Below are 13338 nucleotides of genomic sequence, written 5' to 3'. Positions count from 1 at the left end.
TGAGCATATCTTCTCACCTATTTATTTTCACTATAAATTTTTCTGTCAATAATAAATATGATAAGATATTCCAAATGGTATACATTATCAAATTCCTTTGAGTTAGTGAAAATTTAATTATTTCTAGCGCCAGTAAATCATTTGTGACGTATTCTTCCCGAGAATTTTAAAGAACAGAACCCAAATCACTTATAATTATTTTGCCTTGGGTGTCCTCAATAGATCGAACCAAAGACTGGATATCCTATTTTGGCTTAAAGAAGGCATTCTGCCAAAATTTAAAGAGTATGTTATGTATGCTGTCTTAATCCGAGCATGATGCTCAGCCCCAAAAAAGGTTAAATGCCTTTTGGCTCTAGCATAACTAGCATAGCGATGTTTTTAAAGCTCGAATTGGTGTATCCTGTGTAATAGTAAATCCGGTCCAACTGTACATTCTACTGTTTCTCTAACTTGTCCATTTTAATCATCCAGAAGAAGTGAGCTTTTTAAACTTTTGTTTAAAAAAAATTTAAGATTAGAGTAATAGATTTAAAACAAGATATACAAATTTTCAACCGTTTTAAAATGACTGTCAAATATCTCGCTTGACTCTAGACCTATCAAAGAGAGATGATGTAAATTATGAAAATTAAAATAATCAGACACTGATAATACAATTTTCAAATTTTTCTACATAATTTATTCAAGAATAAATCATCACTCAATCAAAATATCACTAAATTAAGAGGCGCATGCTGAATTTTTTTTATTTTTTAATAATACATTTTTTTGTTAAATTAATAATCTTCACTCAAATAACCAAATTTGTTAAATTTATATTATCATTCCTTCCTCAAACTTAAAATATTATTCACAAAGTTTTCTTCTTACAAATTCTTTTTCCTGTTTTCAATTCATACTAAATTTTATTATTTTTTTTATGTTACAATTTATTATTAAAATTTGTTTGCATGTATTTATTCAACGATGGCACAGAAATTCAAACTTTCGATGAATTCTAAATAACGTGCTAGGTTTATTTTAAAATTTATTCGTAAAATATTTTCTGGCGCTGCCCTGATTAGAAGTGTAATTCATATATGTTTATGGTTATTTCTGATTTTATTACGACTATGGAAGATAGAGATAAAGAGAACCAAATAGGGGTCACAAAGTACAAAATGCCCAGTTGAAAACAGAAAATAACAGTTCTAAAATTAACCAGAATGGCGCTTGTGTAACCAAAGGTGTTTCATGTGAACTTCTCCACTCTTCTTCTCTAAAAATTTGTTTACATCTTTATCTTAATCTTATTACTTTGTGTTTGATGTGTACTTCTCTATCCATCTCTAACCATTTGTTTACATCTTTATCTTTCTCTTATTACTTTCGTTTAAACAATTTTCTGCTTTTTGGTGGACACTTTTTATATATACAGAGGGTTCTCCTTATCTCTACCCTCCATAATTACGACAGACCTGCAGCGCTTTTAATAAAGTAAGTATAAAAATTCATTCATATTTTCTTCGTTTTTGGTCGATTGCAAATTTTGGCTTCCAATTTAATCCCTGCCAATGTTACTTCCATTCATTTAATATAAACTCTCATAGTGGAGCGTATCTTTTTATCTTCAACGCTTAAATCGACAGATTATTGGAATGTACGTACACTTTTTAGCATCTTAATATGACGCGCTTGAGTTATTCCCCAAAGCCCCTCTTAAGCTCCCCTACTACAAAGAATTAGACATAGCAATACACAACAGTGGGATCTGATAAGCAAGATTACGGAAAAATTAATATATTTAGCATCAATTTTTAATATTGTCGAATAAATCCGACGAATCCATGGGTCATTTGCCATGGATTTTTAAGTTTCATACTATTTGAGATAAACTTTTCAAGGATGGCGTCTTGTCTAAATTATATAAAATTATAAAGGGCGTGCCATCTTTCATCAAAATAACCGATTTCTGGTTATTCAGTGTTTCAAGGCAAGCTTAGGCTATGTTCGACGGCCTTCCACAAAAAAAGTTTTTTTAATTTGAAGGTAATCTGCAGCTTTAATCGTATCGTATGATGATAGTGAATTCTTCAAAATATTAGGAAATTCTTGCAGAGGCCGTCGTTCAACAGACTTAATACGTTGGATTCTATTTTTACTATCTTAACTCTAAGACGATGGCAGTGAATTGTTCTTACGTTTATTCTTCACGAAATCACGTGACATCGTTGAATTTTTTTTAAAATCAATTATTGGAAATGATTACCTCAACACCACACGCTTTTTTTAAGCGAACTCGCCCTCTCTCTGTAAATTTGGAACTCGTTATGTTTTGTTTTTTGTAAGAAAAAGATAGTTTACAAAATTTATTGGAGTTCTAAATTTACAAGGAGAGCAGTACTACAGACAATAGAGAATTCTTTCTTGCGCTAAATAACACAAAATCCTTACAAATTTGAAAGGCGGAAGTGCCAGCATTTTGAGAAATACCATTTCGACCTATTTCTCAGTAACCGTGCATTTTAGACCAAAATGGTAATAACCTTTATTGTAGATAATTAAATTTCCTATAATTTTCATCATTTAGCGTTTTGTTCTCTTTCAAAACTAGTCGTAAACGATAAATGATACAAAAAAATTATCTAACAAGAAAGATAGGAAATTTAATTACCTATAATCAAGTTTATTACCATTTTTGGCCTAAAGTACACGATTATGGAGATATAAGTCGAAACGGTTTTTCTCAAAATAGCGGAACTTCCGTCCTCTAAGTTTGTAAGGATTTTCTCCATTTAAATTCACTACGTGATACTGAATCTCTTTGAAATGCATTAGGGACAAGAATAACGAGCTTCTCTATGACCTGTAGTACAGCCACTTTAAGAAAAACGCGTCGTATTTTCTAACCATAGCCATTAATTTTTCAATAATAAAATTGTAAATTTTTTTAATTTTTTTATAAAAAAAAACTTTTTATTTGAGCATTCACACACTAAACACAACAAATATATTTATATAGTTTTTTTACACATGCGCACACCACACACACGTTTTCACACAACACCCACAATCATGTATTACATAATAATAATATTAATTTATTAATTTTAATAATTATGTTATTACTAATTTATTAAACTAAATTGTTTTTTTGAATCGACAATCGAAAAACTTTCATAAAATGCGCATGTACATATACAACTTATTTGTTTTAATTTTTGTTTAATATAATAATTAATTAAAGTAATTAAAAAATAAAAATGTTTTATGTACAACAGATATAATAATATAATTAATTAGAAACAGTTGCGAATTCCGTTTGTTTTTTGTTTGTTTATCCCCAAGTCCTATCCCCACATTTATTTATGTTTTTTTTATAAAATGAAAATGAAAAATTACTTTAAAAAAAAGTTTAAAAATAAAAATTGTTCTCTTACACATAAATTAATTACACAATTATCAAAATACACATTCATACAATTTTTTTAATCGATTGTTAAGTTATTTTATCTCCTCGATTTGTTTTCGAATTCTTAAAATGTTTGTATATCAAGTTTACGATTGCGGAGTGTAGAGGTAATGGAACACAATCTCTTATGGTTGTTTTGACACAAAAAGTGTCCATAAAAGTAAATCAAGTGGCTAGAATGGCGCTTGTGTAGCAAAAGATATTTGAAAATTTGTTTTCCAATAAAACCCTCAATCAAGTTGTCAAATCCTTATTTAACTTTTTGCTAAAAATGTGTAAAACTTGATCATTTTTAACATATTTTTCTAAAAAAATTGCTTATATTTATCACCTCTGTATATACGGGGTGTTAGAATAAAGCCGAAAAAGCAAAATAATTTTTGTAAAGACTAGTTAGTTTTTCGAAAAACGTATTCTACAAAATGCATTCTTTCTATTATACAAATCAATTTAAAAATTTTCTCTGTCTCTTTCTATTATTAGAATTTCAACTTTCTATGCAAGAATAATTCGAATTTTATTCAAATCTATTGAATTCGCAAAAAAAGTTTCGAACAAATGTTGTTGGATTTTTTATGAGGAACAACTTTTTAAAGTTTTTTTATCTTTCTCTTAACAGTTACATGTTCCCCTTAAGTTCAGAACTCTTTTACCTTTACAACTATTGTATGAAACTTTCTTTTTCTAAAAAACAATTTTTTTCCGAGCTTGGCTCCTTATACAAACATTTTCAGAATTATAAATATTTAAAATTTAAATATTTTTTAAAAAAATATATGTATAATTTTTTTGAAAAAAGAAGGGTCAAAATTGAAATTGAAAAAAACCTAGAATAATAAATTCTAATTTATACAATATTTATGAGATGAATGTGATAAGTTCTAAAGCAATTTGAACGTAACAAACCTGTACTTACATTTTTTTTCATCATTCTTTTACGCGCAGTAAATAAATTACATTTATACAGAAATATCGCATAGAAAACAATTATTTGGGCAGTAATATAAACGCGTGCTTAACATTTAGGCGATACCCAGAAACTATACGTTAAATATAATATGAACCTCTTTTAGAATCGTTTTGTTGTCTACTTAACTCCAATTTAGTTCAAAACTAAATTGATCATTGTAACTGATACTTACCCTTTTAGAGAGGTAAACAAAATCCCTTTCTTAAGTTTAGAGAATTATATTGTTTCAACTCAAAATAAACAATGTTTTGAAAAAAGGTGCAATTTATAATAGAATTCATCCAACAGAGGAAAACAAGTTCATATGAAATAAGCTCCTAAATTTTTTTTCACTGTCGATCCAATAAGAACTGATTTTTTAGAGAGTAATTCCGAAGATTTCACTCGATTATTTTCGAATATATTCATTTGAACTTGTTTTTCTATTTTTAGTGAATTTTATAAATTTATTGCATCATTTTTCCAAACATTCTGTATATTGTATGGTAAGTTTTAGTGCGTTAAAGACTTTTAAGGTTATTCTCAGTTAGCTCTCAAAAGAACAATAATTTCCATTAAGATCAATTTTTGTACGTCAATGAATGCGATCTTTGAATTTTTTGGGTCAAAATTACCTAATATTATCGAAATTGGAAACAGCAAATTTTTGCTGATTTTTTTTATTTTTTTCTAAGGGGTACCCCTTAGAAAAAATCAAAAAAAATCGGCTAAAATTTATTGTTTCAGATTTCGATAAAACTTAGTATATAAGGTAATTTTGACCCAAAAAATTCAAAAATCGTGTTCATTTGGCGATTGGATCCATAATTTCTGAGAAAATCACATTTTGTATAGAATTTTGGACGATATATCAAAAACTCTGGATCCAATCACCAAATGAATGCGATTTTTGAACTTTTTGGGCCAAAATTACCTTATATACTGAGTTTTATCGAAATCTGAAACCATAAATTTTTGCCGATTTTTTTGATTTTTTCTTAGGGGTACCCCTTAAGAAAATTCCAAAAAATCGAGATAAATTTTTCACCTCTGATTTCGATAAAACTCAGTTTATAGGGTAATATTGACCCAAAAAATTTAAAAATCGGGTTCATTTGGCGATTGGATCCATAATTTCTGAGAAAATCACATTTTGTATACAATTTTCAAAAATCGCATTCATTTAGTGATTGGATCCATAGTTTTGATGATATATCAAAAACTATGGATCCAATCACTAAATGAATGCGATTTTTGAACTTTTTGGGTCAAAATTAACTATTATTCTTTGATCTGAGACATTCTTTAGTTACTACTATTTTTCTCCACGACAGAGGCAGAAAGCGGCAACTCCGTTTTGCACAGCCGGACGAAAGTTGACACTTTCTGCACGGAGGTGAGAAAAATAATTTTATTTCTTTAAAAAAATTATATCTTAATGGAAATTTTGTATAGTTAGCTAGATCAGATCCATAAATGAAATTAAATTGCCTACAATCTCAAAACTAGACCCACTTAAAAAAAAAAAAAAACATCCTGACCTGTTATACTCTTACAACATACCTTCGTCATTTTTACAAGGATAAAATAAATTTGGGTACATCATTTTTTTTAGGGAAATACTTAACTTTGAACTAAATTGGGATAAAAAACAAAATGTCTTAAGTATTTAAAAACCCGACGTCTTTTGTGTCCCGTACCATTCAAATAAAAAAAAATTGGATATCACACAGTTTCACTGAATAAAATTATTCTTTAAACTTGCTCATCAAGCTTTTATGTTTTGATCAACACTTTATTATGGATTTTACGATTTTTTTTTTTATTACTTAAATTATTTATAAATATATTCTCACATTCGAGGAGGCATTTTGTTTTGTTACCGAATAAAAACTATTCGAATATGTGGTGGTGATGGAGATTTTTTTTTTGTTAGATTATACTTTTACTCTAGAATTCAACCTGATCAGCTCCAAAATGTCGTTTTTGTCCTATAGAGAGGAAAGGAGATGATAACATACTTTTAGAATAATTATCAAAATAAGATAATATATGATTTCAAAAATAAAATAATTGATAATTTAAAATTAAGAAAAAGAATTTACTCACGGTTTTGGTAATGTTTGTGGCATTGATGAATTCGTTTGTACAGCGTTGTTATTGTTGACACCACTATTTGTAACACCACCGGTGTTACCACTATTTTTACGATTTGCAATACGTGCTCTACGCACGTACGCATCTATTAGAGATTGAATTTTCTTTGGATTTATTTCACCAGATTTATTGTGACAAATCTATAACAAAATAAAAATAAAAATTAATAATTTATTGTTTAAATATTGTGCATATACTGAGTTAATTTTTAATCTCTAAACTGTTTAGACGCTTATCTGGTGCAAAAGAGGGTCTTTACTACAAAAAACATTCCCTCCTGAAGTACTCAAGGTATTATATATGGTAGGTAAGGTTACAGAAGCTGCCCTTGGGTAAGACAAACTTAGACCCTAGAGTCCGTAGCCTCCATTACTCCATGAACCATTTGGAGCTATCTAAGAACAGAAGTTGTTAAAGAAAGACTGGCTCATGTGAGTTCATCTCCTCGTGACAGAGAAAGATGAGCCATCACTTCCACTTGATACACACAATCTATCTTCCTCTTTAACTTAGATCAATCTGTATAGAATACCATTCCCTTTCGCTTAACCAAGTTCTCATACCATTTCTGTCTGGTGGATATCTTTACTGAGAACTTGTTCCCATAGTTAGGAAAGTGAACTCAGTCCATGGTGAGACCTCATTTAGCCTGAGAGCCGTACCTGCTGCACATTTCTCTCCAACTCAACTCAAGGTATTGCTCATTCTAAAAATTTTCAGTGGCTATCTATTTTATAATTATTGAGAGGATTCTGAAAATTTCTACCGCTTAATTTCGTGATATGCGGGGTTCTGTTTATAGGTATCACTAGAGAAATTAATGAGGGGGTATCGAGACACCGAGTAAAAGTCAAGTTTTGTACTATTTTATAGTTTTCGAATGTGTTTTGAAAAAATTAAGGTTATTTGGTAGATGTCTACAGCGTTTTAACTCTTGATTATTTAAATAAGAAATGCAATAAAGTATAAAATTGGACTTACCTTTGGTACAGATCGTCGTAAAATATCTTTATATTGTTCCTTAGTAACATGTTTCTTATTATAATGTGGTTTTAATACAAGTTTTACTTCTTCAACAACACGTTCTTGTCGATTCAATTTCTTTAAGAACTGAAACAATTAAAAATAAAAAAATTTATTAGAAATTTTTGAAATGATTATTTATCAATTGAAAATTTAACAAAAATTCCCTATCCTTACCTTATTTTTAACTTGTAGTTCAACAGCAGAACTGGGTAAATCATCTAAAATTTTTAAACTATCTTCATCTAATTTGACACCAACTTGTTTACCTCCTGTAAAAAATAAAAGAACATCTTTAAAATAAATCCATTTCTTTTAATCATAGCTTCTAAAACTTCTAAAAGAATAATTTTTTTTGGGGGCAGGCCATGGTCTCGTCGATCACGACACGAGGTCCTGGGAAAGTGTCTAATGGAAAAAAGAGGGCCTGAGTGTAGGTGTTTTCGATAAAGAAGTCAAATAATAAATAATAAATTACCTTTCTGTTTCTTATCATATTTAACAGGTATTTTCATCGCTGTTCCACTCTTCGATTTCTTATTATTAATAGCTGATGGTTTATAAACCGGTGAATTACCAAACAATGAATCGAATGCATTTTGATTATTTGGATTACTATTTTTGGCGGGTGATTTAGTATTTTTAGTATTATTTGAACGTGAACCCTTATTATTTGATTGAATCTCCATTGGTGGTTCAAACAAATCTTCAAAATCACTTGAACCAGGTGAATATGGCGAATCAAAATCCAGATCCACATCAATCACTTCAATACCATTTTCATTATTATTATTACGATTATTTTGTTTCTGTGGCTGTACAGTACCGCTTTTCTTTAATTGCCTACTCGGTACATACGGTTTGGTTGACGGTAATGGTAATTTTGATATAATTGTCTTTTGCATCGGTTTAATCGGTTTGGATGTAATTGGACCTTTTGTTGTGGATGACACCGCTTTGGTAGGACTTGATTTATTCGCTGCGTTTGGTAAAACAATCCTTTGTGGAATTGACGAAGATGTGGCTGTATTACGTGCCCCACTTGCGTTATTAAATATATTTTGTCGTGCTTGTCCTGCGACACTCTGTACAACTGGTGTTGATGTGATCATCATTGTGGCCGCTTGTGATGTCATCATTGATGACACCATTGGTTTAACAATCGCTGGAGGTGGCTGAGAATTCGAAGTTTTCGCTGATGTAGTCGATGTTGTTGCGTTATTTACGATATTCGTAGCAGAATCTAATGATTTCTCTGGTGATGTTCGTGTTTGTGAGTCCTGTTCAGATACAGTTGCGGTGTTTGGTGTAGGTGGTGAAAGTTCTGGTGTTGCCCCTTGTTTTGGATTTAATATCGATAGTACCCGTTGAATAGGAGTTGGTTCCGTTGCGCTATTTAAATTTGTGCTTGGTTTTTCAAGTGGACCAACTGCTAAATCAACCAACGAGGACTCTGATTCAGCAATGTCAGGTGGAGTAGCTTTTGTGGAGATTGGATCAACATCACTACTCGCCACTGGAGGTTCAGTTGGGGACGGTGATCGTGATTTAGTAGGTTCAAATGGATCATAAACATCTGGAGAGCTTGGTGGTGAACTAGGTGGTTCTGGTGGTGTGTTTGGTCCTTTATGCATAACTTCATTTAGACGTAATTCCAATTCTTCTTGTGGATCAATCATATCCTCTTCGGGTCCAACATCATCGTCTTCGTCATCTTGATCATCGTGTAATGGATTTTGTACATTTCGTATTAATTGTGTTGGTTTTTGTATTAAGAATTTAATTTGTGGTTCTGGTGGAGTTTTTGGACCACTTGTGTAATTATTTTCCGTTGGAGATTGTGGTACAGAATTATTCTCCTCTTCCATTTCTAATAGTTCTTCACGTAACATTTCTTGTCGTTCCATTAATTCAGCCTCTTTTTCACCGTTGTCACTGTCACTTAATATAATAACGTCACGTGGTGATGGTGCTACTTCCTTGAACGGCGATTGATCTAAATCAATTATTGCTACTGGTTTAATATTTGATGTATCCTTTTTCTTCTTTTTTGATTTATCACCACTCTTTTTCGATTTGTCTTTGTTACTCTTTTTCTTTTTATTAGAGCCATCTCCGTCTAAATCACCACGTTTACGTTTACCAGACGATGATATAACGTCTCGGACATTTGCCACACCGTTGCCATTATTTTCATTGACTTTGGGAAAACTAACGCTTACTAAAATATTATCACCAGATGCGAATACTTCCTTTGATGGAGGTGGAGTACGTTGACGTTGTTCAAGACGACGACGTTTAGATTTGCCTAGAAATAAAAATGAATTTGTACTCAAAGATTTCTGAATTTCTAGTACAAATTATCACACCTTTCTCTAATTTCTTAGAATATTAAAACCACACTTTTAAAAAGAAAGCTAGCTCGACCCGTGCGGAATTCCACAGTTGCTTAAATTAGTATTAGGAGTACATGTTTTGAAAATAGTACAAATATTCTTCTAATAAACATTTATCTTTATATTTTCGAGTAATACATTCTAAAACTAGAAAGTACAAGTTTTCTAATGAGTTTTCAGATTAAAAAAAAGCCTAAAACAGGAAAAATTCTGTTTTTTTGCATATTTTAAAATCGAAAAGTGGGATTTTTCGCAGAGATACGTCTGTTGTGAAATTTGGGTAAAATTTTATTCCTTTAAATATTTGGTTATATTTCCCAACATCCTTCAGAAATGCTTTTTAGAATTCCCTGATTTTCTTGATGGTTCCCAATTTCCCCCAGTTTGTGGCCATTTTGACAATCTGATTCTATCCTCTAATTTTAGATTGAAAAGAAAATTTAAAAAAATTACCTGATGTGGCATCTTTGTTACGCTTTTCTCCACTCTTTTTCTTCTTATCCTTTTTCTTACGTATCGCTTCATTATTCCGTAAATATACAGTGAGTTTCGGTGATGATGGAAGGGCTGTTGTCGCGGCTTCATTATAGTGTAAGGGTGGTGTCCAAGTAGCTATATTTTGTACATTCGAACGTTGTATCCGTTGATGGGGTGATGGAGATCGAGACCATGATGGTGTCCAATCACGACGATATCGGGTACCTCCGCCACCCACCCATTCAGTTTGTGTTTGCGTGATATTTGGATTATCAACGTTACGATGTAACGGTGGTGTTGCTGATAACGATAATCGGCTACGATGATCATCGGGAGAAACACTCTTCTTCTTTTTGTTTTTCTTTGATTTCTTATTAGTTGTAGACTTCGATTTCGGGACGTTATGTTGTTTGCGATAACGATTTTTATTTGCTGGAGCATTTGATCGAGATCGCGATCGTGATTTACGACGTTTATTTGCATGTAACGGGCTACGACTACGTCGAGTTGAACGTGGACGGTATGGTGAATAACTACGTGAACGTGATACTGATCGTTTATTACGACGTGGTGAATATGAACGCGATCGTCCTGATGAACGTCGACGTGTTGGTGGTGGAGTTAATGATCTTCTATGATTTGATAAGCTTCGACGACGCGGTGACAGCGTACGTCGTCGAGAAAATGATCTACGACGAGCACCACGTACAATTGGTGTAACAGAGCGTCGTGTTCGTGGTGACAGACTACGTGAGGATGATTTTCGTCGACGTGGTGGTGGTGTCACTGTTGTACGTCGACGATTACGTGATGCCGGTGGTGTGAATGATCGTGAAGATGATCGATCCCATGAATTTTCTTTTCTTCGTCGATTTTCATTACCAGCGCCAGCCGGTGATTGAGAACGATGTCGTGTTTCATCACGTCCAAACATATCCTTTTTCGCACGTAATCCAATTACATTACGTACATCGTACCGTTCTAATTCTTTCTTTTTCTCTTTTTTCTTTTTTTGATTCTTTTTATCACCAGCGTTACCAGAATTACGATCTTTACCTGATTTTTTATCTTTAGATTTACTACGATCACGATTGTCACGATTGTTTTCTTTATCACGATAATTACGTTCTTTTGTATTTTTACTAACTTTCTTAAACGATGAATTTACAGCACTAGATAGTCCTGATTTCTTTTTCTTATCTTTAACTGGAGCTTCAGATGGTACTTCTTCGTTATCGTCAGTTAAAACAATTTGTTCTTGTACAGGGGGTTCAGTAGGTGCTGGTTTTGGATCTGCTTTCGCAGCTTTAGCGGCTGCATTAGCAGCACCCTCAACTATTTCACCTTCTTCATAATCTTCAGGACGTGCCGCTAAATCAAGTTCATGATCCTTGGCATTAATTTCCAAAGCTTCACCATCAGATGCAGTTTTCATTTCATGTGATTCATCAAAATCATTTTTCTCATCTTCTGAGACCATTTCTGTATCCAGCCCACCAATACCTAGTGATTCGTTCCGATCATTTCCGTCTTTGCCATCTTTCTTTTCGTCCATACATGGTGTATAACATCGTTCCTCTTCTTCACTAACAGCTTCTGTCATTTTTTCAATTTCAGCCATAACATTATTATCGGTAGATTCCTTAGATGGTGCATCTTTATCTGTAGATGCTCCAGGTGGTGGAGCACCACCTTCAGACCATTCTTCAAAATCACTATCGTCATACAATTGTAAAATTCGCATAGAACTACTACTTGTCGGTTTTCGATCTAAATCTTTCTTCATATTTGCATCAATCTTAACCGGTAATTTTTTTGCAGGTGTTGCTGAAGATGTCGACGATTCGTCAACCTTCTGTGTTGTGGTCGTTGATATTTCTTCACTTTGATTCTCATTTTCACTATCTGTTAATTCAGGTTCACATTTTTCCATGTTATTTGAATCGGGTTCAGCATTTTGTATACCCGAATCAGGTTCTTCCTGCTTTTCTTCATCGACAGTCGTAGCAACAACTGCTGGTGGCGGTGCTGGTCCAGGTGGTAATGGTAACGATGAAATTGAATCTTTTTCAAAATCTGTTGTGCTCGATTCAACTTCATCATTTTGTACGGAATCTGGTTCATCATCTCTTGATTCCGCTGGTTTATCACCACTTGATTCCGCTTCAACGGACGCAGTGCTTGGTATTACTATATCATCGTCATCGGTAACTTTTGCAACGCCCATACTTTCAGCGGAATAAATGGAAAAGTTTGGACAATCATCGTCGTTATCATCTTTCTTTTCTTTCTCTTCATTTGGCAATGTTGCTTCTCCAGCAGGTCCAACATCTTCATCGTAATTTGCAAAGTTTTGTGACGAATAAATTGACATATTTGGACATCGATCATCATCTCCACTATCTTCGGCATCTTCACCGACTTCGTTCACTGATTTCGGTTGCAAAAGTATGATACGTGGTTGAACAACATTCACTGGTGGAAGTTGTTGTGTTTCCTCGTTAACTAATAATTTTCTCATTTCTTCTGGTAATTGTGGACCAATAATTTTACCTTCATCTTCACCAGAAGTTGATGCTACTATTTGTTCGGATTCAGCAGATTGAGATGGTGGAGGAACCGTTGTCGAAGATGTTGAAATATCTGGTTCACTATCAGTTTCAGCCGATGGTTCAGCCGGATCGTATCCATCATCTTGTTTATCTGTGTCATCAATAACTAGCTCTGTGTCACTGTCATTTACGTCTGAATCACTCCCATAAACTATTCCAGGTAATGATGGAGGCATTGGTGGGGGTACTAATGTAGGAGCTGAGCTTCCAACAACTTCATTCGATGGAGATGATGTTCCTGTGGAGCAAAAAAACAATATTAGAAAAAAT

At 32.7% G+C, this 13338-nt stretch overlaps 1 protein-coding gene across 1 annotated transcript in view; it reads right to left on the bottom strand.

The window, feature by feature from the left end:
• Nucleotides 1-13338, bottom strand: part of LOC123301761 (serine/arginine repetitive matrix protein 2) — a 46442-nt gene that overhangs the window by 28324 nt on the left and 4780 nt on the right. Inside the window, exons 6-10 of the mRNA XM_044884648.1 lie at nucleotides 10433-13306; nucleotides 8062-9891; nucleotides 7761-7855; nucleotides 7542-7670; nucleotides 6513-6700 (exon numbers count right to left, since the gene is read on the bottom strand). Coding sequence (XP_044740583.1) covers nucleotides 6513-6700; nucleotides 7542-7670; nucleotides 7761-7855; nucleotides 8062-9891; nucleotides 10433-13306 — 5116 coding nt within the window. The remainder of the gene's footprint in view (nucleotides 1-6512; nucleotides 6701-7541; nucleotides 7671-7760; nucleotides 7856-8061; nucleotides 9892-10432; nucleotides 13307-13338) is intronic.

The sequence above is a fragment of the Chrysoperla carnea genome, chromosome 5, assembly GCF_905475395.1.
Source record: "Chrysoperla carnea chromosome 5, inChrCarn1.1, whole genome shotgun sequence".
In the NCBI taxonomy this organism is placed as follows: Eukaryota; Metazoa; Arthropoda; class Insecta; order Neuroptera; family Chrysopidae; genus Chrysoperla; species Chrysoperla carnea.
Note: the sequence above shows the minus strand (reverse complement) of the source record. Positions and strands in the feature narration are given on the sequence as shown.